This window comes from Orbicella franksi, chromosome 1 (assembly GCF_964199315.1).
Source record: "Orbicella franksi chromosome 1, jaOrbFran1.1, whole genome shotgun sequence".
NCBI classification, from domain to species: Eukaryota; Metazoa; Cnidaria; class Anthozoa; order Scleractinia; family Merulinidae; genus Orbicella; species Orbicella franksi.
Genome location: NC_138145.1, coordinates 22,816,610 through 22,844,606, shown reverse-complemented (window position 1 = coordinate 22,844,606; position 27,997 = coordinate 22,816,610). Strand labels below are relative to the sequence as shown.

Genomic DNA, 27,997 nt, shown 5'->3' with positions numbered 1-27,997 from the left:
ACTGAAGTCAACCAGCACTTTACAGTGTTATCTGAAACATTTAATGAAAACTGTCACCCAAATGTTGGCTCTTTGCTGACCAACAGTGGGCCGACAAACAGCTGACAGTCAACCGACAGTTGGCCAACAAACTTTTGACAAACACTCAACAATAAATTCTGGGAACTGTTCTTAACTTTTACCGAATTTTTCACAGGTTTTGTAATGGGAACTGCCTAGCACAACCATAGTTGGAAACTTACAGTATGTAAAATATATGTACAACACAGATAATAAGAGCAGGGCAAACAGCTAGTGTGAGTATGTAGGTCAGAGACTATAAATGCATTAAACGTTGACTGAGGCAACAAAACACATCCATACCCTCCCCATGGAAGGTGAAAACCACAATTTGTAAATGTGGCTAAATGTAATTTAGGCCAAGTTAAAAGTGAAACAAGATTGCTGGCCAGCAGTCTCCCTCAGAGTGAGTTTGGGGTGGCCAGGGGATTTGTGCAGGGGCAGATCGATTTTACAGCTTGGCTACTGATGTCAAATCATTCCATGTGTTTTTTGCTGCTGGTCAGTGCTTGTTAAGCTTTTCTCGCAGGCCACCTGTCTCCCTTTGGCTTGAGGGTAAGTATGTGGTAAGTATCCTGTGTTTCCACTATTTTTTCAGTGTGATGGTGCCTGGTGGTTGCCACTCACAGGGTTGTTATGGCTACCCTAAGTGCTCGGTTTAGTTTGCTCTCGGGCTCGACCATCCTTTCAGGCACCATTCCCCAAGCTCATCGTTTGTTGATGAGTTTAAAGGTAGGTTTGTCGCAGAGCTGGAAAGTTCTGGAAGGGTGGATGAGGTTGGGGCTCAAACCAAAAACACATCTAGGTGTGGGAGGGGGTCATGGATATTTTCTGGGAAAACACTCTTAGAGTTTTGCATTGATTTGAGTTACCATTGTTTTAAAGAATGGAATACTGAACTCATGGAATGTTGGAAGGAATTATTGCCATGTTTTTGTGCCAACTTCACTTTGCATATCTCTAAAAGGTGCTGTAAAACACTCACAGATGTTATGGAGTGGCAACTGCACTGGCTAGTATGATGTGCATCATGGTAAGAGGCATTTATTCAAAAGCACTACTACATCATCTACAAGCACTACTACAAGCTTAACTGAAGTGATGATTATAAACCTTCCTTGACACACCAAATGTCATGCAGTAGGCGACACTTTTACTTGACTTTTAAATAGACCTTTTTGGCTTGGGCAGTTTGTTGCCCCATTTCAGATCATGGGTAGATATCTTTGAGAATTCTTATTTTCATATAGTCGCATGTATATGAAGGAATAATTTTTAGATGGATAAACAAGCAATTCTCCAGAGAATATCACATGGTCTGCAATGGAGAACAAACTGCCTAAGCTAAAGAGGTCTATTTGACAATGACTTTTGTTTACTCCTTACATGCAATAGGCAATAAAATGACTCACCAAATTATTTATATAAAAAAAAAACTGTTATTGATGCTCAAAACTTATAAAAAAAAACCTACTCATGGATAGATAAAATAAATGGCACTGTTTGCATAAGACCATAATATAACACCCAAGTGGTTTTGACATACTAGTACATGTAACTAACTACTTATAAGACCACAAACGCCATTGGCTACAAACAATCTAGCTTGTGACCTCTTGAACCAATCTCACAGAATAATTGAACATTGACCTTGACCATTCCTTCCAAAGCTCTCCTTACTTAGGTTCAGTATGCAACGTAATATAGTTCTGTTCGAAGGTCCAGGGCTAGTAGATACTGTCTGTCATTTGCCTGAAGAGCTAACCTGCAAACAGCCATTTTTTTCCCTTGGGAAAATTTTTTGACAACATTAAACTGCTTGAGGGGCTAGTGAGAATAAATTTTGGGCTAGTATAAAAAGTTACAGCTTCTCTGGAAGGCAAGCCCAAAATTGATTTTCTTACATCACTTAGACAAGATTAATAATGCTCTATAATAATAATTATTATTTTATTATTATAATAATAATAATAATTATCCTTTCAATTTAGTCTACATATTTGCTATCTTAAAAGTATATACAAGCAATGGTCATTTGTGTAACATTCACCAGAGTTCACTCCTTTTCATTAAGGAACGCTGTAGCAATTCCAAATTCTTTGTGCTTAAAAACCACCACAGTGTGTTTGGTTCGTTCTTCGTGGGCTCCTTTCAGAACATACTTGATAGTTATAGTCAATGCAAGTGGACTCTGAGAACAAAAATTAGAGCCATTATAGCAAAGTGCAGTTACCAGAGTAAGTACACTGTAGGAACTTTACTGTATAGTTCAGTCCTAAAGCCAAGATCATCATTTTGAAAAACTGTTGGTCCAAGTAAAATTTATATCAGAAATTACTTATTAGAATTAGAAAGTAATTTTGGCACCAAAATCAAGTTATTAGCTCCTCGACAGCATTGCTTGTAGGGAGGAGTGAAAACAAAATCAGTTTACCTTGAGTCTTTGAATGTTGTAGATCTCACTGATCTTCTCCACAGGACTTTGGGTAGGTCCATTATGCTGTGGTGGCAAGCTGCGTGGCACTACCCCAGTATGCTATTCATTTTAAAAGACAAAGTCAGACAGGTATCACATATGAACAATTTTGTAGATCATTTGTAAGCTGTGGGCAGTGAGACATCATTAAATTATTATCGACTGATGAAGATATTTAAAAGAAGGTTATAAACAATTTCTAACAATAAATTATCAAAATTATCAAATTATCAAACACACTCAGTTGCAAGCCAAGATGATTAGTTGAACAAGTTCATATCAGCATGTTTCTTTGTGCAAAATAATGATCCTGGGTCAAGCACACCCTGGCAAACCCCACCCCCAACTAATCCTTGAGTGTTCTCCTCTTTGATGAAAAACATAAAATGTTGTCAACGTCAGGTTCATTAACATAACATAACTGGTGGTCAAGAGTAATCAACGAGGGCTCTTTCAATTTCATTAGTTATCAGACATATCTTTCATCCAAGTGGCATCCAAGTGGCAATGGCAAAAGCTGTACAGGGACACCGTGCAATTACTTGTAGAAAAAAGATCTAACTTTTAATTACCTGTACAACCTGTCTCAGTACATTAGTGGTGGTTGGATGGAAGAAAAAGCTCTGAACATCCTAAAAGTACATAATATGGTACATTACAAGTCAGAATTCTTTTGACATGATTAAACCGACACACAGTAATAAAATACTTATTGTCTTGTTATGCAGTGATTAAACATTAATCCAGTTCCTAAAAAGTGATGAAACAACAACTGCAAGTAGCTTAAAAGTGTGACCACTTTAATTTACTTTTTAAAAAAAATTCATATTCTTTCATGCAAGCAGACGATCCAATTAGGAGCCGAAAATCGTTTTTCTTAGCTTCTGATTGGATAGTATGAGTGCAAGAAGAGAATGTGAATAAATTTGAAGTGGTCACACTTTCGAGCTGCTTGGTGTAATAGGCTAACAATTTATTAAAGAGCATCCAGCTTCCATAACACTTCAATACCTGAGGCAAAGTTTCCAACATTAAGCTGGCATCACAGAACGTTGCTTCTCCCAGGTCAATGACCCTCAGACACAACCTGATAGCATTCGAAAGCCAGTTTTGGTGTTCAAACCTGATCTCTATCTTGATGTCAGATTCACACTTAACCACTCGCTTCTGAGGGAGTTCTGTAAAACAAATTGTAAAAAGGCAGCATGAAGAGCTTTGTATGGGTGGCCTAATTTTTTCAATTTCATTTTTCTTTTTTCAACAGGTCTTTTTCCTTAAGGTGCTGAGATGCACAGCAAAAGGTATGTCCCTTGTCCAAGAAGGCAGAGGTGCAGTGGCCTCATGGTTAGTGCGTTCTACTCCGGATCAAGTGGTCTGGGTTTGAGCCCTGGATGGGGGACATTGTGTTGAGTTCTTGGGCAAGACTCTTAACTCTCACAGTGCCTCTCTCCATGCCATCCAGGTGTACAAATGATTACTGGGAAATTTAATGCCAGGAATAACCCTGCAATGGACTAGCATCCCACCCAGGGGGGAGTAGAAATATTCTTAGTCGCTTTATGCTAAAGAAACCAGGATAAGCTCTGGCTTGATGGGCCACTTGGCGTCTCTGTAGACTTTGCCTTTACCAAGAACACAATGCAATGATCTTGGCATGCACTCAACCCTTATGTACTGTCTCAAGTTTCATTGTCTCTAAGGGTCTTGAATTACTTACTATGAATATCAAGCCATGCCCTTCGTCTCTCATCAGACGATGCATCTGGGACAATGGGATCACGTAAACTGTAACTTTTGGTTGTGGTAGTGTGGTATTGTGGACGTTGCCTCTCAACCCACTGATTTGCATTAACCTCTGCTTCAACATCTAACAAAAAGGTAAAGAATAGTTAACTTAGTATTTTTTGTTGTTGTTGAGAAACAATAATGAGTCTCAGACAGGATTATCTAGCTAGTATGCAGTATTCAGTTATACTTCGGAGTGGACAGTGTTTAAGTGTCAAATCTTTTCGTGCAAGAGTATCAATTATCAGTTGTCAAAAATGGAATGTGTTCTTGGTCCAGGAAGTAAGTCATTAACTTAACCCTTGACACCCTTAATGCCTCTCCTTAAAGTCAGCCTACAACCCAGACTGAAAGATGACAAGTGGTGCAGAGTTCTAAAATCCTTATGGTGATGTCATTACCTGGGTGTTTGCAGGACCATTCAACATCTAGTACCCTTGCATCATGTAGAATGTTTAATCAAGCTAGAGGTACCAATTAATCAACCCAGACATTTTCTTTTGTCAAAACCAAAAACAATACATTCTCATAAAACAGGTTTTGATCTCTTGAACTCTTTATTACTCTGACTTGTATTTCATTTATAGAACAGGCAAATCCATACCTCCTGCGACTTGATGCAACACATCCTCAACTTTGGTGTCATTCATGACATGCTTCAGCAGGTGTTTCATGTACATTCCGTTGGGGTCTTGTCTTCTTTCATAAGCTTCAGACTGAGGGCATCTGTTCAAAAAAATAAATGAACAAGAGGTTCATTGCATCGCCAATTATCATGTGATCATTATCCAGCAAAGTTTATTCCAAACATAGTCTCAATTTTTAAACCTTTCAGTGCACCATAAGAATTTACCATTAAACATCAATGGTTAGTTACTAAATCCATCAAAAAAAAAAAACAAACAAAAAAAACGGCACACTTTTTCCATTTCTGGTATCCAGTCCACTTCAGTCTATATTTTTTTTTACAACTGAGAAGCTTATTGGCCACCCAACAAACTTTCCAACTACAGTAAAATGTGGCACTTGAACATGTTACATTACCAAGTAGTGTACCATTAAATTGATTTTTTTCAAGACTATTAGTAAGTTACTATAAGAGAATTATACAGCTGCAACTGCAAATAATGCAAATTAAACAACTGCCATAATTGATGCAAAGACTGTTCAATTAATTTTCTTGATAAGAAACATCCAGAACTTAATATGTGATTGAAAAACAAAATGTACGGATGGTCTTTACTTACGTGGCAAACCCTAGAACTGCCTGTGCATTATATGGAAATTCATAGCTCTTAAATGCAAAACTTGTCTCAACATTTGACCTTGAAATGAGAAAAAAATACCAAGATAATCAACAAGATTGAAGAAGGAAGCTTAGGTAAGTGTGGAATGGAAAGGCAGTTGGCAGTGGTTGAGCACTTGTGAACAACTGAGGCTGGGAGCAGGGGGCAGGTCGATAATGATTCAATTAACACCCCTGTGCAATCATTATCCATTGCTGTTTTATTAAAGAAAGACTACTGACAACATTTTTTCTATGAACTTTCAGTTAGAGATGGCTTAGAGGGTGGGTAAGTTACCCTCCAAGCAGGAGGACCAATGTTTCTCTGTATAAACAGCCCTCAAACACTTCTATTTTAACAGATCATTAAATGTTTCTTATCTTCTTAGCTGACACTTTTTTTAGTTCCAAAGGTGTTTATTTGCCTACAGGGGATTAACCTGCAGTTCATTAGCAAATAGGTTAGAATACTTGTCACCTCATGATCTAAATAAAAATTACTGTTATGTTTGCTAGTGCACTAAAACAACTGAACCTACCTTTTGCGACAGATATCCAACAGGAACACAATCAATTCTGTATGACATCTGTTCATTTCGTCCAGAACTTTTTGAGCACACACTGCCTTCTCTGGCACCCATTCTCCCTCTGCATCAACAGGGACAAGGTAGTTTTGTCCACCTTCCTCAAAACCATGCCCCGCAAAATACACCAAACCATACACTTCCTTACCAAGGAGGCTGTAAAAGATGCCAAGTGCTTGACACATCTCATCTGTTGTGAGGTTCATGAGAGAGATGACTTTGAAGCCCATTTCAGGCTTGCGCAACATTGAGGCAAGCATTTTTGCATCGTTGCAAGTGTGAACTAAGGGGCTTTCATTGCATGGTAAGCGAACATAGTCACGGTTTCCAATGACCAGGGCAATTTTGTCAGTAGCTGAAAGAAACCATGCAAATTAAGATATAGCAGCTGTTCTTTATTCTTATCACTTATTGCCTCAGGGATACTTGGCCATGCTACTGTTTCAAGAGGGAGTACCACAAAAAGAAGGGGTAGCTGAGTATGAGAGTAACAAATATCAACATTTTTAATAATTAAATCAGTTCTATGGAAAGGTGTTGACACTTTCATATTAATTTTAGTTCGGAGTTTTAAAAGTGAACATGTACAGTAGCATTGTTTAATGGTCTGGAAGAAATTAGGTTCAAAGTTGAAAAATTAAAATTTTGCAAACCAAGCAAAGTCAATTTTGACAAAACATCCGGTAGTTCCTATTAAGAAATTTCCGTCTCCTGTACCACCCAGGAATGCGATAATGTTGCAACACCTTATTATCCAATTTACGCTCTATTATCTGCCAAGTGGTCGCTTATAGCAGGTTAAAAACAAAAATTAAAGAAAATTTCAAACCTTCAGCTCTAAAAGTGGTCGTGGTTGCTTATGAGTTATAAGAGGTGGTCGCTTACAAGAGGTTCCAAATATAGTGATATGACATGAAACGTTTGGTATTTTGGAAAACTGGTCACTGAGGAGAGGTGGTCATAACCGGAGGTTCAACTGTATGAATATTTTGGTAACCTACCTCTTTGTGTGAGTTGAGCTGATCTTGAAATAACTGTTAATTAAAACAAAAAATGTTTAAAAAAAAAACATTTTAAATAAAATTTTCCCATTTGAAAGAAAGAAATAGAATTGAATACAGAATCAAAATACCACACTACATAAGAACTCAATAAAACACAGTATGCAATTAATTACACGTACTAAAAGGTTGGCTGTCTTACCTGCCTGATCTAACAAAGGATCATATCCAATAGGAACCACAGCTAGGATATAACACATAAAAAATGTAATTAATAACAGTTTGGGATTGTGAAAAAAAAAACATTAAATTGAGTTGTGAACTGGTGACCAGGTCATTCTTTAAGATTTCGAAGCTCTTGGGGATATTTTTTTGTGGTTGTTACCTCAAACGCCAGGTTGTCAACATTTTCTTTTAGTCATAGGTATATAGGTATATCAGAAGCATATCACCTTCATATATATATATGTTTATTCTTATTTTGGTACTCCACTCACTTGCTGAATAATAACTTGTATTAATAGCTTTTGGTACCATTTCCTATTGGCTGTTAGAATTGTATAGATTGGACCAATCAGAGAAAAGTTTAGAGAGCCTACTAGTAAAATATTATGGGGTCTTTCTTTAAGGAAGTTTACTGGTAAAATGCCCAATTTAATGTTTTTATCTTTCTTTACTTTAGCCATTTGCAAGTCAAAGGAATAAATGTTACATACCAGCCTGTAATACTGCGACATTACTAAGTGCATCACCAGCACTGTTCTCAACCCTACAGCAATAGTGGCCTTCATTTCTATAATGAAATGGCTGGAAATTCAACTCTGGTCTTGTCTCTCCCACAAGCACAAAGCCATCTTTATACCACTGGCATTTCACTGGTGATTCCAAGACTTCAATGCCAATGCTAAATGGGTGACCATCAGGTAAAATGCATGATTGTGGATGCTGTGTGATGACAGGTGGATTTTTAGCTAAAAAACAAACATTGACAACACTTTAAAAGATAAATCTTGGACTCAATCAGAGTTCTTATAGGGAGACAGCAATTTAACAGGTACTTTGGCTTTCAAGTTAATTAATAGTTCGTACCTTGAGGAGTTGTTTCTTGCTTTGTGTAACCATTCACTGGGAAGGTTAAAAAGATGGCACAGCAAATTAGCATATTTAATTTTGCCTAATATGGCATGCAGAGAAACATTTTACAATGAGTGCAGAAATTTGTGCATGCTCATTGGCCAATTTTCTTTGTCAACAAGCAGACAAAGGTATGAATTTATAATCTATGCAATATTGACAAGACATGTCAGAACCGACGAGTTGACAATTTATTATTGTAAAAAACAAATTAACATCAGTTTTTCATGTGTCTGTCCTGTTGCTGACCATGAATTTCGTCATAACATTGTCAAAGTAGTCTGCAGATCCAAAACTAAATTGACAATGTTATGACGAAATTCATGGTCAATAACAGCACAGACCCATGAAAAACTGACATCAATTTGTTAATTTGATTTCAACTGGCTTTCTTTCAATATAAAACAAGGTAGACAAATGCACCCATCAGTAGTAACAATTTCTAATTACAGTAACTTAGCTTTAATTAGGTTCACTAATAACACCACAATTAGCTTTTTATAGATCAAAGAATTTGGTTCTAAGTAGTACTAAATTATTCGTGTTTGAGATTTAAGCAAGTCATTTGTTGCAGCTCACCAGGAGATGGAAGAACTTGTAACTCCACAGTGTTGCTTTTCTCTGCATTCAGTTGATTTGACACAATGCAGTTGTATTTGCCGCTATCCTCCAGTTTTACGTGATCTAAAGTAAGCTCCTCATCATTGCCATCAGGCAACTCCATTCCATCCTTGACCCATTGATACGCTGGGCATGGATATCCTGTGGCCTTGCACCTCAGGGTTACCCTTGCACCAGCACGCACTGGCTGGGACTTTGGCTGTTCAATAATCTGCACCTCCTCTGCATCAATGTGAACATTTTACAATTAATTGTAAAATTATTGCATCAACATGCACTAATGAGTGCTTCACTGGAAATTTAGTCTGCGAGCAAGGCTACACAAGCAGGATTAGCGTAGCTCCAAGATAAGAAAGTGGTGGCTGTTCACCAGACTCCACTCTGCTGGATAGCTTTGCTGGCCAACTCGTTCACACCACTCGTGCATGTGACTCAAAGGTGAGCCTGCGATCGCATGCTACTGAAAGTTATCCCAAGTGATTAAGTTTTGTTGTCAGTGAAATATTACTGGCACAATGCTGGGTGTCCGGCATACTAGGGAGGTTAAGAACGTCAGTGATGAAGAGAGACAAGAAATTATAATGTCAATGACTGTGTTTCCCCTAAATATTGCACAAAACATAGGGGGAGTTTTCAAATTCTTATGTACCTTAAGGCAAGGCCACATATCATTAATTCTATCAAACTTCAAGTTTAACTAATCAAGACTCATTTTGAATGTTTAACTTTTCATACAAAAGTGGAAGACTGAAACAAAGAAGAAAAACCCAATTTTTCTGGGTTTCATAGTTAATATGTGATGTTGTTTGCAGTAATCATTAATCAGTTAGATAATGTCAGTGCTTGAAATAATGTGTTACACTTAAGCCATTTAAAAAACTGACATTAGATACTTGTAGCACATTTAACTAGTCAATTGTCTTTTAGTTACCATGGTATTCCAAGATGTCCAGGGCTTTATCATTCCCAATTTTTTTCAGCCAAGAAACAAGCTGTTTAACAGTTTTACATCTTTGGCCTAAGTCATTTAACAAAGACATTGCTGGACTGCCATCCATTCTTGCTTGCTGCCTCTCAAACATTGCCACCTGACAAGTGAAAACAGAGTTACAGGGAATTTTTATAATAGACATATGAATAAAAAGAGAGACCTCTTGCACATGCAAACGTTGCCTGACCTCTGCCTTGGAATCTAACAGTTGGGGGTAAAGCACCATTATTTAAATTAACATTATTATTTCCATTGGTTTGAGTTTATAAAATTTTAAAAAAAGTGTCCTTAAGTTAAGGATTCTATAACCCTTTCACTTAGTCAGACACCTTAAACAACATGGTACAGTTGTAAGTTAAATAAAAAAATGAACAATGATATATATTCAATTCAATCTCACCTCTTCAGGTTTATAAGCATTACTTGGCATAGCAACTATAAGAGCTTTCCAGTTTCGAGGTCCCACCATGTCAAGCTGTTCTGCTAATTTGTTAAGAATACCATAGGGCAGTCCCCTTATTTGCTTGTCCAGGTATGCCATGATTAGGCACTCTATTTACCTGTGAAATTCATACTTTACATAAGATTATTTTAGTGTTGAAAAATTTAAAGGTCAGACTTCAGTAGCCTGTGAAGGAAGGCTCCTTGAGGGATAGGGTATAAAAGGCCCAAAAGTACAGCAAAAAGAATTTGATATGCAAAGTGAACCAAGCACGGTCTGAATTCTTCACAAACCACACTCGCTTACTGCTGCTTGCTCTTAAATACTGCACTTAGCTAGCTGACTGAGTTTATCCCAGACCTAGTATCCTAGTATCCCACACAGGAGCCTGTTCACAGGCTAGCCAGAGTCATTCCAGGTGACAATCTTGAAAAACTAAAATAAGGGACAATTTATTCATCTGCCCCTGTATGTGCAACACTGTATATAGTCCATCTATTTCTTCCTCTGATATAATTGTCAGATTGGACTGTGGAGTTTGAATAATTTGACGAGTACTAGCAATCTGGGAACAGGACACAAACCACCCTTGGTATGCACGGAGGTGATTGAACTGTCACTGACCAATTTGATTTCCCCAGACCCTTATCCAGAGTAGTATAGTCACATCCCCAGGTTTTGGTTGAAAACCCATAGATGATGGTAACTCCATAACTAAGTGAGATGTCCCACCAATCTTTACCAAATTCTTTTCTAACAATTTTTGCCAAATTCAATTCTTTACCAAAAATATAGGTTGACCTTGCATATAATTAAGTGTGAAGTGATCTCAAGGAAGTGAAAAGTTTCATTGGGTGTAAATGACATCATCAAACCAAATTAAGGTGTTAACAAAACAGTACAATAGATTCCGTTCTGTTCTGCACCAACTGCACGTACTGAAGTTTAATAGCACGTGCCACCACGTTTTGTAATTGACAGTCTTTTTGCAAACACTAATACCTTTTTCAGATTTTCAACACTGGATGCCCAAGTAATCAATATCCAAACAAACAAATACATCTCCACTAAGTTTTAATACGCGGTGTTCCGTTGATGCATAAGATTAAGCGCTGGATAAAACTTAAAACTTTGCGCTTTGCCACTTTGATGCCAAGTGCCCCCTCCCTCCCCCCAACCACAGAGAGACAAGATTCCAGGCGCTTACTATCATAAGTAAGCGATGATAAGAGCTGCTTTTGAAGCAAGAAGAAAGTTTCTGTTATCAATAAAAAAGATTGAAACAAAAACTCAACAATCGGACTTCGATCGTGAGATTCTCAATGGAAGTTACCTGCCACAATAGCTATATTACACACACGATCAATGGAATACTACAAAATAATGTCTTTAAAATATCCAATTGTAGGCTTAGTTTTGTTCTTTATACAAAATTCGATTGCTAAATATCCACACTTGAGACTACAAGAACTCACCTTAAAAGCACCTCTAAGCTGAAACGTTGTTCCGTAAGAAGATAGGTAGAAACGATGCCAAACTACAAATTAAAGCGGGAAATTTTTGCACAGGAAGACGTAAGCCGTTCTCGATCAAATCCAACTCCCACGCTCTGATGTTCAGCAGGCAGCAGGATTCTAGAACATGTTTTGCTGGTAAATGATGAAAGTAAAGTAATCCTCACAAATTGAGAACTTTGTCGTGATTCATATATATAGAAGAAAATGCAAAAGTCATTGAGGAAAATAGAACGTGAAGGTAAAGTCCCTTCGCTGATCGATTTCTTTTTCGAGTCTTCCTGGAAAGATACCGGAAGTTGTACCCAGTTCCCCTTGAGCTACTCTGTGGCGCGCTTGGGGCGCGCAAAGTAACATAAAGCCATAAAAACTATTGCAACGTCCTAAATCTTGTGAAATTTTGTGAAATGTAAACACGAGAAACGCCTTCAGTTTAAGTAGCGTTGTCTACGCTCCCTGGATAAATCCTGCTCTTTGAAAACGTACTTTCAGTTCGAGAAGTTGATGAACCACGTACAGTGGGCTCACAATAACGACGGGAGATTGGGAAGAAGGAAGGGAAACTGAAACACGTTTGAAAATAGGGAGAAATATTGTCCGGATCATCTCATTTCTGTAATGCTTCTAAAATTAACTTCTACTTTATCGAAAGCCCTATCAAACGCTGTAAGATATTCTACTCTAGCAAAACGTTTTTTTTCGGGGCTATTTATTAACCAGCTAGTATTAAAAAGAGCGATGTAAAATAGTTAGACCTTGTGGTGCTGAACTGATTTAAAGAGTCGACGGGAAAATTGCACCGTAACAATCTGGTGAGTGCAGTTCTTCTTTTTTTATAACTTCTGTTGTACAGATAAGTTTTTAGAGCTTAAGCTAGCTAAAATTTCAAGTAATAAACAGGAGCTTCTGGGTTTAATATTTGCTTCTCTTTTTTTAAAATAAGGTAAGTTAAGTTAATTGCCAGGTTCGCAATATGGGCTTAAATTTTTCAATAACTGACCGTTATATATTGTCCCAAAAGAAATTCGCTCAAGTTAAAGAGACTATTGGTGAAACTTTACCTCATATTAACTTCAAACCCGCTGTTGTGTAAACCCCCTGGGGGAGGGGGTTCTCCTATATATAAGCTATATACATGTGTATGTGCCACTGTGAAGGGTATGGTTTTCAGGCAGTTTAGACTGGGACAGGGTATAGAAATCACACAGTTTTGGTCTAGAATAAGGTATAAGTTACCAGGAAAGTGGCCAGTGTACAAATAATTTAATCTAGAACAGGGTTCTATATTACCAGTGGTTCTATAATAGAAATTGAAAATCGAAAGTGACTTTGTAAGATATTGCTTTAGCTAGCATATGTTGGACTACAATGATGATAAAGTTTCTACATTGGAAATAGCTAATCTGGGATAGGGTAGGGGCTTTTGGTGCCTAGTCTAGAATAGGATTGCAAAATCAAGAGGAGACGATGATGATCACAAGCACATAGCATAATGTTCTCCAGCATTGAATTCTAGCAGCTCATTTTTATGCCACTCCCCTTGACTGCATTCATTAGGTAGAAAGTTCATGTCTGTTTTACTCAGCGTGAGATACATCAGCATATATCTAGACATTAAATAATAATGATAATTTATTGATAATAATAATATTAATAAATTATTGATTTTCGCATAGAAACCATCGACGTTCAATGGATAGGAGATCTATCAATGACTTGTCTGAGGACATCAAAAATAGAATAGCAGAAGTTTTGGACAAGGGAGATCAACTACCCAACTGGAGATTGCTGATAAGAGATGTCATAAGACAATACATGCCTTTGTATGATGAGGCTTTTGTCACCAAATATTTTGCTATGGAAACACTGTTACCAGGTGGAAGTCCAACCCTTAAACTGCTGAATGACTTGGGAGAAAGAAAAATAACTGTGGGAGTTCTGATAAACTGGATCAGTTCTTTAAATCAAATGAGACCTAACCTGCAGCTGCAGGCAGTATTAAATTTGTTAAGTATGTTTGCAGACTTATCTCATTTGCTCAAGGTTGCTACCTAGATTTGAATTCTTTTCTATCCATACATATTGTGTATTTATTTGCAGGTCTTCGTACTTGATATGTAAAGAGTCCCACATGGCTATAATTCCTACAATAGTCAGACCTAACACTCTTAGATACTTAAACACAAAGAAATAGTCAAGTAACAAATCTTGGTGTATTCTCCAGAAACTTTACATGGAGTGACCACCACAAAAATTGGGTCATGTAGCAGCTGTTGTAAGGTCCCACATTAATGGCTCGATGCCCTTTAAGTGAACAATAAAAGAAACAGAATTAATGCCCGAGCCCTAAAACAATAACAGCTTGCATGTACAATAATAAAACAATAGCAGCGTAGGAGAGCCGCTGCACTTCTGCAAAAATTAAGTGTTGCTTAGAACTGGTAACCAGTATAAAAGGGACAGGGGTGCTCATCGGAAATTTTCAAAAGAACCCCTAAGAGGTGCGAAGACCCTTTTTTGTCGGCGTGGCTTGAAATTATTTTCACACCCAAGAGGTACCAATTTTGAAGCAACACATTAAATGACACTGACTTTTTGGCTCAAATTATACCCTAAAAGGTACTGCAGAAGCTCCTGCTGTGGGACCTTTTGAGGCTGACCACCCTAAAAGGTACAATGAGCACCCCTGTCCCCTCCCCAGGGTGTTGGTAGCAGTTATGGCTTAATTGAGCTAATATACCAAATAATCGCAGAATCCTTGTGCTAACGATTGCTGCACATTAGCCTCAAGAGGTTTCTTTTTACTGTGTAATTACGCATTTTGTTTGTTCATTGTGTGCAGCAGACCTGTCCTAATAGAATTAAACTGCTCTGACTAATAATTATTATTACTCAGAGCAATTTTCTATTAATGGTAAAACAGAAAGCAAATGACTGTTTGTTAGTTGTAATGACATTCTGCAGTTATATTGTAGGCCCAGGAAAGGACTCCTATATGAAAAGGTCAGGGATGCTTGTCAGAAAATTTAAATTAAGCCCTTAAAGGATACCAATGTGGGTGTGGCTTGAGCTTTATTTGACCCCTAAGAGACCCTAAGAGACACCACTTAAAATCGTAATAGCCTCGATTACCAGCCATTTTTCAGGAAAGGAGTCTGCGCTAGTAGACCGCACTCGAAAGACTGGCAGAAATCAAGCCTAAAAACGTAAATAAGAGTGTTTTTTATTATTTTTTCTTTGAGTGCACCCTAAAAGATACCTTGACAGCTAAAGATAGTGGCATTTTGTTGTAAACACCCTAAGTGAGCCCAGAATCCTTGATTTATACCCCTAAGTGAGTTGACGAACGTCCCTGACCTTTTCATATGGGAGTCTCCCCCCCCTTCCCCCAGAGTGTAGGGTCTGAAGTGATGGTGCGCTTGAGAAAGGACATCATAAGCTATAAATTAAGATCACAATTAAGTCACATAAATTGAGATGACAAGTCTTAGAAACCAAAGGTTTCTCTTTCAGAAACAGAAAACCATCTGGGAAACATTTGACCATCATAGCCATCTGTGACTGACAAACTGATCATCTGTACTTATAAGCTCTTTTAAATTTTGTGTCTATAGCAGGGTCTCCAATAATCACACAAGATGTTGAAAGTGAAGTACATGGAACACATGGACAGCATGTCCGTATACACTGTGAAGCATCTGGTCAACAGCCACTTCACTTTCAATGGTTTAAAAAAAGAGTAAAACTTCATGGACAAACAGGGAATACATTAACTCTTCAAAATGTATGGGAACGTGATGAAGGATATTACATTTGCCGAGTAGCAGATTCTTCTGGTTGCACATTCACCAGTTGGGCCAAAGTGATTATCAATGAAGACTACACTGCCTATGGTTCTTCACAATTTGGTAAGAACAGACATATGTATGATCATGATTGATAAGACTGATTTTCAGTGGTTTCATGAACTGCAGACAAAAGTGCCTTCAGGAAGTGGACTTCCCCAATTTTTCATATAAACACTAGACTTTTTTAACTTATATCAAGTCCTGTTCTAACTTGTTTTCCCTTTTCATCATCTCTGAATAGCTCATGGAAAGCATACAGTTTTTTCCAAAGGTTTCATATGAATTTTAGTGCTTTCAGATCATGTGCACTGGTTAAAGTCATTGACCGAGCTTTACTTCATTCTTAGTTGGTCATCTGAAAGCAGCTGCAGTTAATTGGTGATACATAACCTTGATAAACATTGCTAAGCAGTAATCTGCTCATCCCTTATCTTAACCATGAATCCTTGTTATGTGACAGCCTGCATAGCATGCAGGCATTTCAGTCCTAATAATTATGGTGCAAGTTGGAGTGACAGGCAAGAGCAAACAGACGTGTACAGGTGACTGAGACATGTGAGGAAAAAAGAAAAGCTCTGACATCCCTCTTCGCCATGCTCATCTTCTCACTCCTACAGACCACTACAACATGCATCTCAACCATTAACACACGGTTGCCTGCTATACTGGCTTTTTACTTGAAGATGCACTATACTCTCGATGAGATGTTTTCACCTTACTGCATGAAATTTTGTTTTAGAATTGCCTGAGTATGCTTTGATAAAATTATGTTTAATTAATTGCATGTCTTTAAAAAATGACTTGATAAAAATGATGGCATTGACTAGTTAGCCTTTCAACATTTCTGTATGTTTAAAAACTCAAATAAGTATTTTGTTTTGTAGATTTACCAGTCATCACAAGTCAACCAGATCACAGAGTTCCTGTACATGTACTTCAAGGTTCACAGTTAAGGTTGTACTGTGATGGTGTTGGAAGGCCAGCTCCAAGCTTTCAGTGGTATCATAACAACACACCCATCCAAGAGGCCACAAATAGAGTGTTTACAAGAAGTGCAGCTTCCACAGAAGATCAAGGTTTATATTTTTGTAAAGTGTACAACTCTGCTGGGGAAACCTTGTCCCAATCTACTCAAGTGATTGTTGCCAGACATGGAGGAGGTAATGCAGAACAGTATTATTGCACTTTAAAAGAGTCTCAGATTCTCCCTCTGGGGAAAGGGGTATTCTGTAAAACTTTCTTTTAGTGTTGGCATCATGCAGCAATAATTGGACTCTGCATTCCTTGCCTTATATATACTGGACCCTGTACAGTTGCAGTTTGCATCCTTCTGCTAGACTAGTCACTAAATCTTCGAAAATTTAAGGTGGCTCAGAACCCTACCTACATAATTTGTTTAAACTTTGCCAAAAGTTGCGTCTTATCATGTTTATCAAAGTTATAATATAAAAAAAATTTCACCGTGCTGTTCTTGAATTATAAGCCCCTAAAGCCGTAATTTAGGGTGTTTTTAGGAGGTCATATTGTTGCTATGGTAAGCCATTGTGTCACGAAAATGATAACAACCTCTTCACCAATAATTGGGCAGTTTTTTGATACCATGATTGTAGCATCAAGTGATAAAGAGTAGTTATAACAACCCATCAAAATCTAAGTGTTGGAAACTGTTTTGAGCCATCTTAAGTTAAAGAAATTTTAAAAAACTGTCCCTTGGCATTTTTCTTTCGGACAGTAATTTGATGTGCAAGTTGCAATAATTATTATAGTTTTGTCCTGTTTATCTTTTGTGCCATTTTTAGATTTACCTGTAAGAAGAGGGGGAAGTGGCCCTACTGACAGTGATTCCAGTGACAGTGAGAGAGGTATTTAAAATGTTTACTTGTTGTGTCTTCACATGGCAAGGGAAATGTGTAAATAACAATTTTTTGTTATACAACACCTGACAGTAACTTTGCTCCAAAATAATTACAAACATTCTATTTTGTTGTCTCTTTTGGTGTCTGCCCATTGTGTCATTACAGAAAATATCCTTACCTCTCCCACAGAAGGTGTTTTTTCTAAGACCCCCTACCCCCACCCCTCTGGATATTCCAATTAAGCTTCATACATTTCTTTATTTTTTTTGATCCTACAGACCCCCCTACCCCACCCCCAGGAAATTCCCTCCTGTGGTGGGGGGTGGGGGTTATAGCTTTCTGGAACTGCACATGGTTTGTTTGCGTGTTGTTTAAACCTGTTGATGTTGCCTTTCCTCTAAGTTGCAAATAAAGTGGCCCTGTTGATTGGAAATAAAGATTACCATTTCCAGCAGCTTGGAAGGCTCTTCCATCCAATCAATGATGCTTGTGACTTAACTGGCAGGCTGGTCAACATGGGTTTTAATGTAAGTTGTTGAACAGCATGAAACAACTTTGTTTGTTGTTAAAATTTCTGAGACAGCATGTTAAACCTTGTTTCCTTTCTTCTTTCCATTTGAAAAGCCTTCTCGCTGGCGAGGCTTTCAGAGGTGACTTGCACAATACTATTCCCCTTCTCCCCATGAGGAGAATGCCCCCAAATCTCAAAAGCAGTAATAAGACCCTTCCCGAAATGTAAGCCCTTGAACATACCTTCTTCCAGTTGACACTTACATGTAGTACAGGGCAATTTTTAATTGCCATTGCATGTAGAGGATTTGTGTTTTACATCAATGTGCTTCCCAGGAATTTTGCTGCACGATATTCTTATGCATCGTAAAATTTTTTAGGCTTGCAATCCCTTTCAAACATAACTTCGCCCTATTTTGCAGAACAGGGGAATTTGCGGGGCAGAACGCAAAACGCGATACACGAGCGCAGAGCTCGAACACATGCGGGAAGCGCGGTTGTGCTCCGCACTCATGTATCGCGTTTGCGCTGTATCCCGCTAATCTACATGTTCTGTAGGATTTGGTTTTTTTGTAAATGCATCATTCCTTCCATTAACAAGCCCCCCTTCAGGAAATAGATGTACACTCACTAACCTTTTGAGCAAAAATAAACTCTGCACTTGTTGTCTCGGACTCGTGGTATTGGACTTGTGGAGACGCCTAACTCTAAGAAATTATGTCCTTTCTTTGGTCATATGACTGCACGCTTTGGGATTGGGCTTCGGAATCTAGTTATATTTGTCCATAATGATGCTTTATCCACCATTATTTCAACATTTCAGGTAGTTTCACTGGTCAACCTGACCTTGGCAGAAATGCGAGAAGCCCTGGTGGAGTTTTGTAAACTTCTGGTCAAAGACACTTATGCTGTGTTCTATTTTGCTGGCCATGGTTTTGAGCGAGGTGGACGTAGTTATCTGATGCCAATCGATGCAACAGATTCGTATCTTCGCAACGAGAACTTGGCTTCAGCTGAAGTGCTTAGTGCTATGCAGGCGACTGAGGCAAAGTTGAATGTTGTCTTACTGGATTGCTGCAGAACAGAGTAGGTGAAATAATGAGCGGCTTAAAGGAGCTCAGTCACGATATTTTGAGTTATTTTGGCCACATACAAAATTACCTTTAAATGGTAGGAAACCTGAAAATAACAGTTTAATAAGATAAAAAAAAAACACCAAAGAGGTGATGATAAACCATAAAGGAACAAGGATGGCTAAGGATGAAGAAGATTATTAACACGGATTACAAACGACGAATTTGAAAAATTGAGGCTAAACTTTTCAATATGCGCAAACCGTGACGTAGCTCCTTTAAGCTTTTTGAGAGGGAGGGGTGGGTACTTACGCTGAAAAAGACAGATAATAAATATCACATAGTAACTGAACTTTTTCCTCAGCCCAAAATGCTCTGTTGCGAATGCCAAGACTCAGCAGGCCGTTCTTCGCAAACTTCACAAGTTTATTTTAAGATCACAAGGTTCGGTTTCCTCTCTCGCTCTGACTGTGTACTTGTACTAAAAAGACTCAACACACGGCACTCCTTAAAACTTAGCGAAACCAAATTTGATTGGCTTACAACATTTTCTAAACAGTTTCTTTGCATTTGATCACGGAATATTACCTGACACGCAAGCTTACATGTTTTGTTGATAAGATGGAACGCGTTTACAATCTGGTGCTAATTAACTGGTAATCATCGACTGAACTAATTGAGACTGTCAAGCACGTGCTTCCGATTTCTATTATTCCTAGATTCCCTGAATCACGCGACTTAAAAATAGGATAAACTGTCACACAATTAAATTGGAACTTTCATGACATGCTCCATGTTTTTAAAAAGATCATAAATGGCATTGATCTCTAACCTGAAAGTCAAGCACATAAGGGCGAAGTCTACTGACCTTCCAAAATACCGAAATCGCCAATTTCATAACCCGAAGAATTCATCGTAGTCAGGTAACTCTTCGCCAGTGTTATCTTTCCTCTGTCTCCCACCCCCCCGGTTGAATAACTGTTGGTGGAAGAAGAAGGAGGGCCAACCTGCCTAAATTGACTTTCAATTTGTTGTTTCTTTTTTCCTCTTTTCCTCCTTTAGACCTGATCATGAAGTGCACGGCAGTCCGTTATTGGGTGGTGATTTACAAGATATCAAAGAACCTAATATCGTGGTGGCGTTTGGCTGGTAAGCTGGTAGTTCCTTAATTTTTAAATGCATAGTATTTGTAATAAACAGTGCGCACCAATACCAAGCGAGCATTCTAGAGTTGAAATTACTTTGAGTGACTTTAGTAGCAAATTTCCAAAACTGAAGTTTTACATGTGTTTTGTCGGACAAACGACCAACTCTCTAAACGTCAGCTTTCTCGGCCAGTTTAATCGAGGTTTTGTAGTTTCGTCGGTGATTCACTTTATGCCCCTATGTGGCTAAACATCGAGACAATACGCCATCCTGTCTTTTCTAGAACTGCTTGTATGACTTTTGTCAGTCAGAGGAAAACTTGCTGTTAATTTTTAAAAGGTCTGTCTTAATTTTGCGTGTGTGACATGGTGTTTTCTGTTCGTTTCCAACGTTCCAGTTTATCACAAGGAACGGAAATGGAAAGCAAAGTTCTCCAGAAAATAAGTGCTGTTTTCTAAAACAGAGACTCTAATCTACCGTCCTGCAAACTTGCTGCTCCGGTCCAGTCTCCTCGCTTTTGTAGCGAGTCTAGTGAGAGTTTATTCCTAGATTTTAGTGTACTTTTCTAAAGTAAATGTCATAACAAACATTAAATTGACGATTTTTTTAACGCATTTCCTTTTTCTTTTTTTCCAGTTGCCCTCAATCGAGTGTCTTTGAGTGTGAACAGGAGAAGAATGGTTTCTTTGCCAAACACCTTCTTAAGAATATCACAGATGAACACAGAAACAAATCCATCGAAGAAGTTCTGCTAGAAGTTAGTCGCGGTGAGTTATTTAGTAATTGCCGTAAACTGTATTTTACTTGATGCTGACTGGACGAGAGCAGTGCAATTAAAAAAAATATACTCGTTACTTTTCCATGACATCAAAGATTGATGTCTATCACCGTACTTTTTGGAAGGTTGTTCCGAAGTTTTATGATCGATGTCGATTTCCGAAGGTGAGTCCTAGGCTAACGGAGGCTTTCGACATGAAAATTTCCAAAAAAAACATGGGAAAGGGGAATTTCCAAAGGTTGCTTATCCAAATCGTTTTGACTCGTGGCAAAATCTGAAAGAAATTGGTGTGAAAATCTGCTTCTGGTAATTTTGTAACCGGTACTATTCTTCAATTATCGACGTTTTCAGGAATACACGAAGAGAATCTGAAAGACCCTTACACAGATCAAAAGCAAGTTGTAAATAGAATAACCACTTTAGTCAAACCCATGAGTCTTTGGAGCCCAGTGAATAGCAGTTCAATGAATCCTTCTGCCGTAGAAGCAACTGCAAGATGGCAAACTGCTCATGGTAAGCTGAAAATGAGAGCACCTAGTTGCTTATCAACTTGAAGTTTACAAAGGTTTTAATATTGACCGCCATAGCCTCAACTTCCAGTTGATAATCAACTAATTAGTCTTTTACTCGCACGCTGACGCAGTGCAACAGTTTCTTTAGAAACTAGTCACTCCCTAATGACTCTCGTGAAACCAAAAGCAAAGTTTTTAGAGCAGTTTTCGCTTGAATGTCGAATGTAACTTTTGCGTTGGTTTGCATTACTACGCTACGCAATTGGCTTAAAAAAACTCGCGTCACCTTGTCATCCAGTCACAAGTAAAACTAAAACCAATACTGACTCGCTCGCACACGTTTTCCCGCGCTTTGCTTCATGTATTTGCTTACCTGGAGGTTTGATTGGTTCATTGGATTGTTTGTGTCCTTTGTGATTGGCCAGAGTGATTACTTTGGTTTTGGTTTCACGACACTCAGTTGAAACTGGCGTTTTATCACGTCTGGCCAATCATAACCAGCGCAAATTCAGAACCAAAAGAAAAACGTGCGGCCCGTGCTAAGCGCGGGAAAACGCGGGTAAACCAAATTACGATTGTCTTGTTTTTGCTCCTGATTTTTTTCAAACAAAAAACATCTTTTCTTTGATTAGTTAGAGAAGGAAAGAGGGTGACTGTTTTACAATACGCCTACTAGGCAAGCTACCGTCCGTCCTTTTCCAATTCTCTCATTTAAGTCAGGCCTTTTAGGTTTCCGAAAGCATGTAGTGAGGATAATGGCTTCTTTCACTAAAGCAAAGTAACATTTCTTTTAATGTTTCATGACTGAAAGTCGAGATATTTTCTTTGTTGTTTTCTTCCTTTCCTGCCAGAAATTCCGAATGTGCCGGTGACTGTCTTTCAAGACGGCAGAGTGAGGATAGAGTTGAATTTCAACGCTGAAACATCAAATGTCCTTATAGTGAATGCACGAGCGCTGGGAGAGGAGCACTTAGACTTAACAGTCATGTTTGACATGGGGGATGTGAGTATAATGCTTTGGACTGTTTGACAAGAACATATGGCACGTCATGTCATTTTGGCCAATACCCCGCAACTGTCTAGATTTTTCAAGGAGCCCGGACGAAATAATTCAAGTCAATTTTTTTTTCCGCTGGTACTAAATTGCCTTTAAATCTTTATTGAGACTGGTAAATGATACCTGCCTAACGTCGAAAATCACGAAAGTAATTTTAACAAGAAGGAAACAGGGGTGGTTTAGATTGTGGAAGACTGAGACAGATTGTGTTCGGGTAGTTGGAACATCGAGGCAAGCGTTGTTAAAAATGGTCACAGGCGTTCTTTCGCTTTTTTTCCACGTACCCCTCCCCCTCATTTTCCCCTCGCTGTTTTTGCGCAACTAACCGAACGCTGGAACAAGCTAGATGGACGGTGAAAGCTTTCATCTAAACATTTTCAGCATACGTTATCCGTGACATACTTTAATATCCAATCAAATATAGCTCGCGTTGTCACGTGGATTGTCTTGTGGGCTTTACATCACCATGTGCGTCATTTACATATCAACATTTCCATGAAAACTGCGAGTTACTTTCCTTGGTAAATGAGTGAATGAATGAATGAATGAATGAATGAATGAATGGACGGACGGACGGACGGATGATTGATTGATTGATTGAATGAATGACTGAATGAATGACAACTTTATTTAAGTCTCAGTCTTAATAGCTGAGCACAAATGCTCTACTAACTGGGGAGACTAAAATAGCGGATTTTGACTAAGATCGTGTTCTTTTGGGATCGACCGTTTCAACCGCAACTTGTTTGGGTTGATACGGTTGACGTTTCTCAATAGAACATTTTTCCAACCGTTTTCGGTTGAAACGCGGTAACTCCTGCGAATAGAAAACACAGCCAGTGCTTTTTCAACCGTTTCAACCTGGTTTGAGGTCGAAAAAGTTGCTCAACCAAACCAAACGAAAGCGGTTTTTCCCCAATAGAACAAGATAAAACCCAGCCAATCAATCAACAAACCAACCAACCAGAAATGACTGATACCAATAGAACACGATTTAAGGCCAGCACATTCCTCGAGTGAAGCCGCTGTGTGCAGATACAGTCATAAGTAAGTGTTCTGTGTCATCCTCAGGTTGTCAGTGGGTGCTCGATTGAGCGAGGTGACATGAGCGGGAAAAAATGCGGACCATCAGAAGCCACATTGAAAGTGAAAGACCTTCAACGACTTACGGTAAAGTATTTTGGAACGTAGTTTGCTCATTCGGGTGAAAATCTAATCCGTACATATTTTCTACCCTGACTCGCTCCCAGTCTTCCCTCTTGTCTTTTTGGGGACGTGTGCGCGAGAGGTTCCTTCCCTTCGATTATATCGCGCGTGTCCCCTGAAATACGATACACGCATCAACTTTTTGAGACACGCATTCGGTTGACCTGCACCACTTTTAATCCTCTGTTTTGATTCCTTCTTGTTAATCTGCATCTCTTTTCGTGGGACCACAGGCATTGTTTGTGTTCTTGATCTGTTGTCTCGTTTGTCCAAGAACCTTGTAAACGGTGCAGCCCCCCCCCCCCCCCGCCACCCCCCACCATACATCGCCCTGCTGACGAAACGTTATATGGACATCGATTTCTCCGAAGATATTCGAAAACTTCTGAATATACCCGAACACAGTTCAAAGTACACTTAGAGATGGACCTAAGGGGTGCGGGAGTTTGACAATCTTTCAGGCAAGAATCCCTTAAGCTTTGCTTGGTTCGCTTTACATGATTTTTCTTTTCACTTTCTCTTCCTGCAAGAATATTCCTTTTGGGGAATGCCTAACTCTCTATCAAAATTGTAATGGTCCATCTCTTTGATCTTTTGACTAATTAAGGCCGGAGATTTCTGGTAAATACCCGAGGGATTACGAAGATGCTGCCGGAAATTTTATAGTCTTAATTAGACTCCCACTCAAATTCTTCACTTAATTGTCAACTACAGTTTACCTTTACCAATGTTCCCCTAAACCTTTAATACTTCCCCTCCTCACCGTGTTGTTATTTTCATTTTTATCGTTTTCTCTCTTTAGGAACCGTTAGTCTTTCAGCTGAAATTCATGTACACACTGAACTCTGATAGGCAACAGAAGTTGGTTAGTTACAGAATGGAAGAAAAACCTCTTTATGCCAAGCTGGTAACGCACTGGTGAAAGATCGCATGGAATGACGTTGAACAAAATAAATACGGAATTGCTTCTTGTACTTTTATTTATTAAGGAAATTGAACTCCAGCCGAATAGTAATTATTCTAATTGCCTCCATACAGCTTGATAATGTATTATACTGTCTTATATTGTAAAGGGAATTGAGGGGTTTAAAATCACTTCAACACTGTAAATATATAGGATAAATAAGGAACCAAAAAATACGGTGCGTGATATATATCTGTTAGGCTTGGTTCACACTAGTGACATAACGATGTATAATGACATAGCGACGAAGTAGGTTATGTCGCAGTGTGAACATGGACATAAAAGCGTAAGGAAAAGATCAGTTTTGTTTTCTTATGTTGCTATGTTGCTATTATGGCATTATGTCAGGATGTTCACACTGCAAACGTAACGACATAACGTCCTTCTTATGTCGTTATGTTTATGTCTTTATGTCGCTAGTGTGAACCAGGCCTTACTGACCGAGTGTGAGCTCTGCACCGTAAGTTAGGACCAAGTTTTTTTCCGTTTAGATTTGTGGACCGCACAGCGTTTGATTTACAGGCCAAGCGCAAAGCACGAGGGCCATAAATCAAAGAGGAAAAACATAAGGGAGAAAAAGATGGGGAAAAGACGAATTCGAAATGATGATAAGTCGTTGGCACATGACGTTGATACATGTCCTCAAAATTTTAACAAACAAGGACCGTTTTACATGTTTGTTTGCCATGAACTTGGCCATAAATCAGGAGACATTTTGTCGACAAAGCAGCTTCAAATTTTAGTGGGTCGTAAGGTAGAATACGGCCCGCTAAATTGAGCAATCACGGTGCCCGTAGTAACAGAGATATAATTAAGAGACGTATGACGTCACAACTTTGCATTTCTTCTGCGAATTAAAATGAACTTTGGATGTCTTTTAGAAGTGTTTCTGTTTATTTACAAAGTTTGCTTGTTTACTGATTTAACGGCCACAATGTAAACTAGTGGGTCGCCAGTGATTGCTTGTACACTACACCCTTTTTTCACAAGAACGCGAAATTTCCAATTTCAAGATGGATGAATGAATGAATACCTTTATTTAAGTGTCAAACTAAAATAGGAGTAAATAACCACTAAATGGGGACACTATAAATAAATAACATTAATAAAACTATTTACAATTGATAATGTATCAGTCAATTCCAGCAGTGCCCATCCCCCCCCCCCCCGGGCTAACCCCCGGGCGTTAGCATTTTTTTCAAAAAAATGGGCAAATTCCCCGGGGTGGGCTGTCTAACTGTCCCAGGGTGGGAACGAAGAAAGAGGGCAAATGCCCCGCCCCCGGGATCGTCGCCTTCCCACACCTCCGCAGTTTTTTAATTAATCAGTGAATAACACGGTCAACTGTTCAGTATTTTAACGCAACGGTAAGACTTTAAGGACAACAGTACGTGTTAGTTGATTCTGATTATATTTGTTTCTTTATATTTGTTTTTAACAGTTTGCTAGAGGATAGCTGGGATTGCGGCGGACGTGCCCCCAGCCGCGAGCGATTATAGGCGTCTGTATTCGCAGGCTACTTTTTCTGTGAAGAATCAAGACATTTTAAATGATGATGCATTGCATTTTAAACTCGCAAGATCTGTCTTGAAGATCGCATCATTTGAATTCGCCAACCTTAACTATTTTAACTCCACTTTCATGAATTTAAAAATGCTAGGCTAGTTTTGAATGCGAAATGCGAAATAGTCCTGTTCACGTCAGTGATTGTTTTGTGATAAACAAAATATAGTTCACCCTGTCGCTTATATTTATATGCTTACAAGTAATGAAGAAATATCTAAAATTGAGAAAACATACCTTTAAAAACATCTGCAAGTTTCTCTAGTCCCTGACGGACAAGCCATTGTACGACAAACGCCCCGTCATTCCCGATGAACTCATCCATGGCACTTTCCAAAACACGTGTGTCGAATGCCCGGGGTTCGCCCCGGGGTACTCAAATGCCCAGCCTCCGGGCCGCGATAAAATTGCGGATGCCCCACCCCCAGGACTGACAACGTGAGCAAATGCCCCGCGGTTGCCCGGGGTGGGGGATGGTCACTGCTGGAACTGACTGATGCATAAAACGAGTATGAAATTAATGAGATTATTTACATGTGCATGATTGTTGAGTGTGGCTTAGAACTATTTACAAGATGAAAGGAGACTGCGAGAGAAAACATGCAATGATATGTGATTGCAAGACCTTTGAAAGACCATGAGGGGTTATTTCAGATCAAACTACCTATGGCTTGCCTTAATACCTATGGCTACCTATGGCTTGCTAAACTACCTATGGCTTGCCCGCGATTAAAATTCATATTGTTACTATGGCAAGTGTACCTTCAAGAATTTTTACCTATGTTGAACCGAGTAGAATTTGAGATATAAGAGATTTCAAATATTACATATTGATGGTTGCAAATGAGTGGAGAAGTACAGGATTTTGACCCTGGTACGAAAACAAGAAACGAAAGGAGAAAATGAACTACTGTGCTCAAGATCTTAGCGAAGTAAAATCATAGTTTCAGCTCTCCCGCGATTGCTCTTAGCATGTTCTTTAAATCTTTCTCAGCCAGTCAGCCAAGATGTCTTCAGTATTGAAAAGAGTGTCGACAAGCAAAGTTTTGACATAGAGATTACATGATTCAAAGCAGTACAAGCCTTTCTATCACACAGACTAGATATGTCTGTTGAAGATGCAAAGCAGCTAATTAATCTTTTTTTTTTTTTATCAAACCAATGTTTGCGACAGTCTTGGTTGAGAAAAGACGCGTACACGTGGATCATTACACTGTCAACCGACATTTTACAGCGCTTTTGTGACATCCTGGATTGACTCAAAGACGCGCCAACTCTCACTAAACGGTGCCCCTCAATACTATATCATCTGACTTGCAAGTTAGGAGGGACAGTTAGCCAGTCCAAGATTCCTCGAAAGGCAAAGCTTTTGTGAAGTGATTTTCTGTGACACATCAGTTACAAGCAATCACGGCTCCTGAGTAGCCATACCTAAAATACCTAAGGGCTGATTACTTCATTTTTTTTTTTATAAGAATCTTTTTTATAGATATACTAAGACTGAAATTGGCGAAATCTGAAAGAATATGTTTCATGTAAGGCAAGAGATCGCCTCTTAATCTTGTGTAAGGATATACCCAACGCTGAGATT

At 38.8% G+C, this 27,997-nt stretch overlaps 2 protein-coding genes across 3 annotated transcripts; one reads left to right on the top strand and one right to left on the bottom strand.

The window, feature by feature from the left end:
• Nucleotides 1–1,088: 1,088 nt before the first annotated feature.
• On the bottom strand, nucleotides 1,089–10,517 carry LOC145478492 (mucosa-associated lymphoid tissue lymphoma translocation protein 1 homolog). Its single transcript, XM_081456534.1, has 15 exons — nucleotides 10,338–10,517; nucleotides 9,878–10,034; nucleotides 8,905–9,168; nucleotides 8,281–8,316; nucleotides 7,908–8,162; nucleotides 7,394–7,435; nucleotides 7,192–7,224; nucleotides 6,146–6,545; nucleotides 5,569–5,646; nucleotides 4,926–5,047; nucleotides 4,254–4,403; nucleotides 3,548–3,714; nucleotides 3,109–3,168; nucleotides 2,495–2,596; nucleotides 1,089–2,251 (listed from the first exon to the last, which is right to left on the bottom strand). The coding sequence occupies exons 1-15, from the start codon at nucleotides 10,476–10,478 to the stop codon at nucleotides 2,117–2,119; spliced, it is 2,142 nt and encodes a 713-aa protein (XP_081312660.1). The 5' UTR covers nucleotides 10,479–10,517; the 3' UTR covers nucleotides 1,089–2,116.
• Nucleotides 10,518–12,420: 1,903 nt separating this feature from the next.
• On the top strand, nucleotides 12,421–25,994 carry LOC145478500 (mucosa-associated lymphoid tissue lymphoma translocation protein 1-like). 2 transcript variants are annotated; one of them, XM_081456555.1, is made up of 13 exons: nucleotides 12,421–12,705; nucleotides 13,570–13,904; nucleotides 15,511–15,801; nucleotides 16,626–16,901; nucleotides 17,541–17,603; nucleotides 18,000–18,124; nucleotides 18,931–19,193; nucleotides 20,243–20,329; nucleotides 20,963–21,093; nucleotides 21,456–21,617; nucleotides 22,468–22,619; nucleotides 23,745–23,843; nucleotides 24,682–25,994. In XM_081456555.1, the coding sequence occupies exons 2-13, from the start codon at nucleotides 13,586–13,588 to the stop codon at nucleotides 24,799–24,801; spliced, it is 2,088 nt and encodes a 695-aa protein (XP_081312681.1). In that variant the 5' UTR covers nucleotides 12,421–12,705; nucleotides 13,570–13,585; the 3' UTR covers nucleotides 24,802–25,994. The 2 variants fall into 2 exon arrangements, with proteins under 2 accessions (XP_081312681.1, XP_081312671.1); XM_081456545.1 differs by having other exon boundaries at nucleotides 12,422–12,705; nucleotides 15,508–15,801.
• Nucleotides 25,995–27,997: the final 2,003 nt, after the last annotated feature.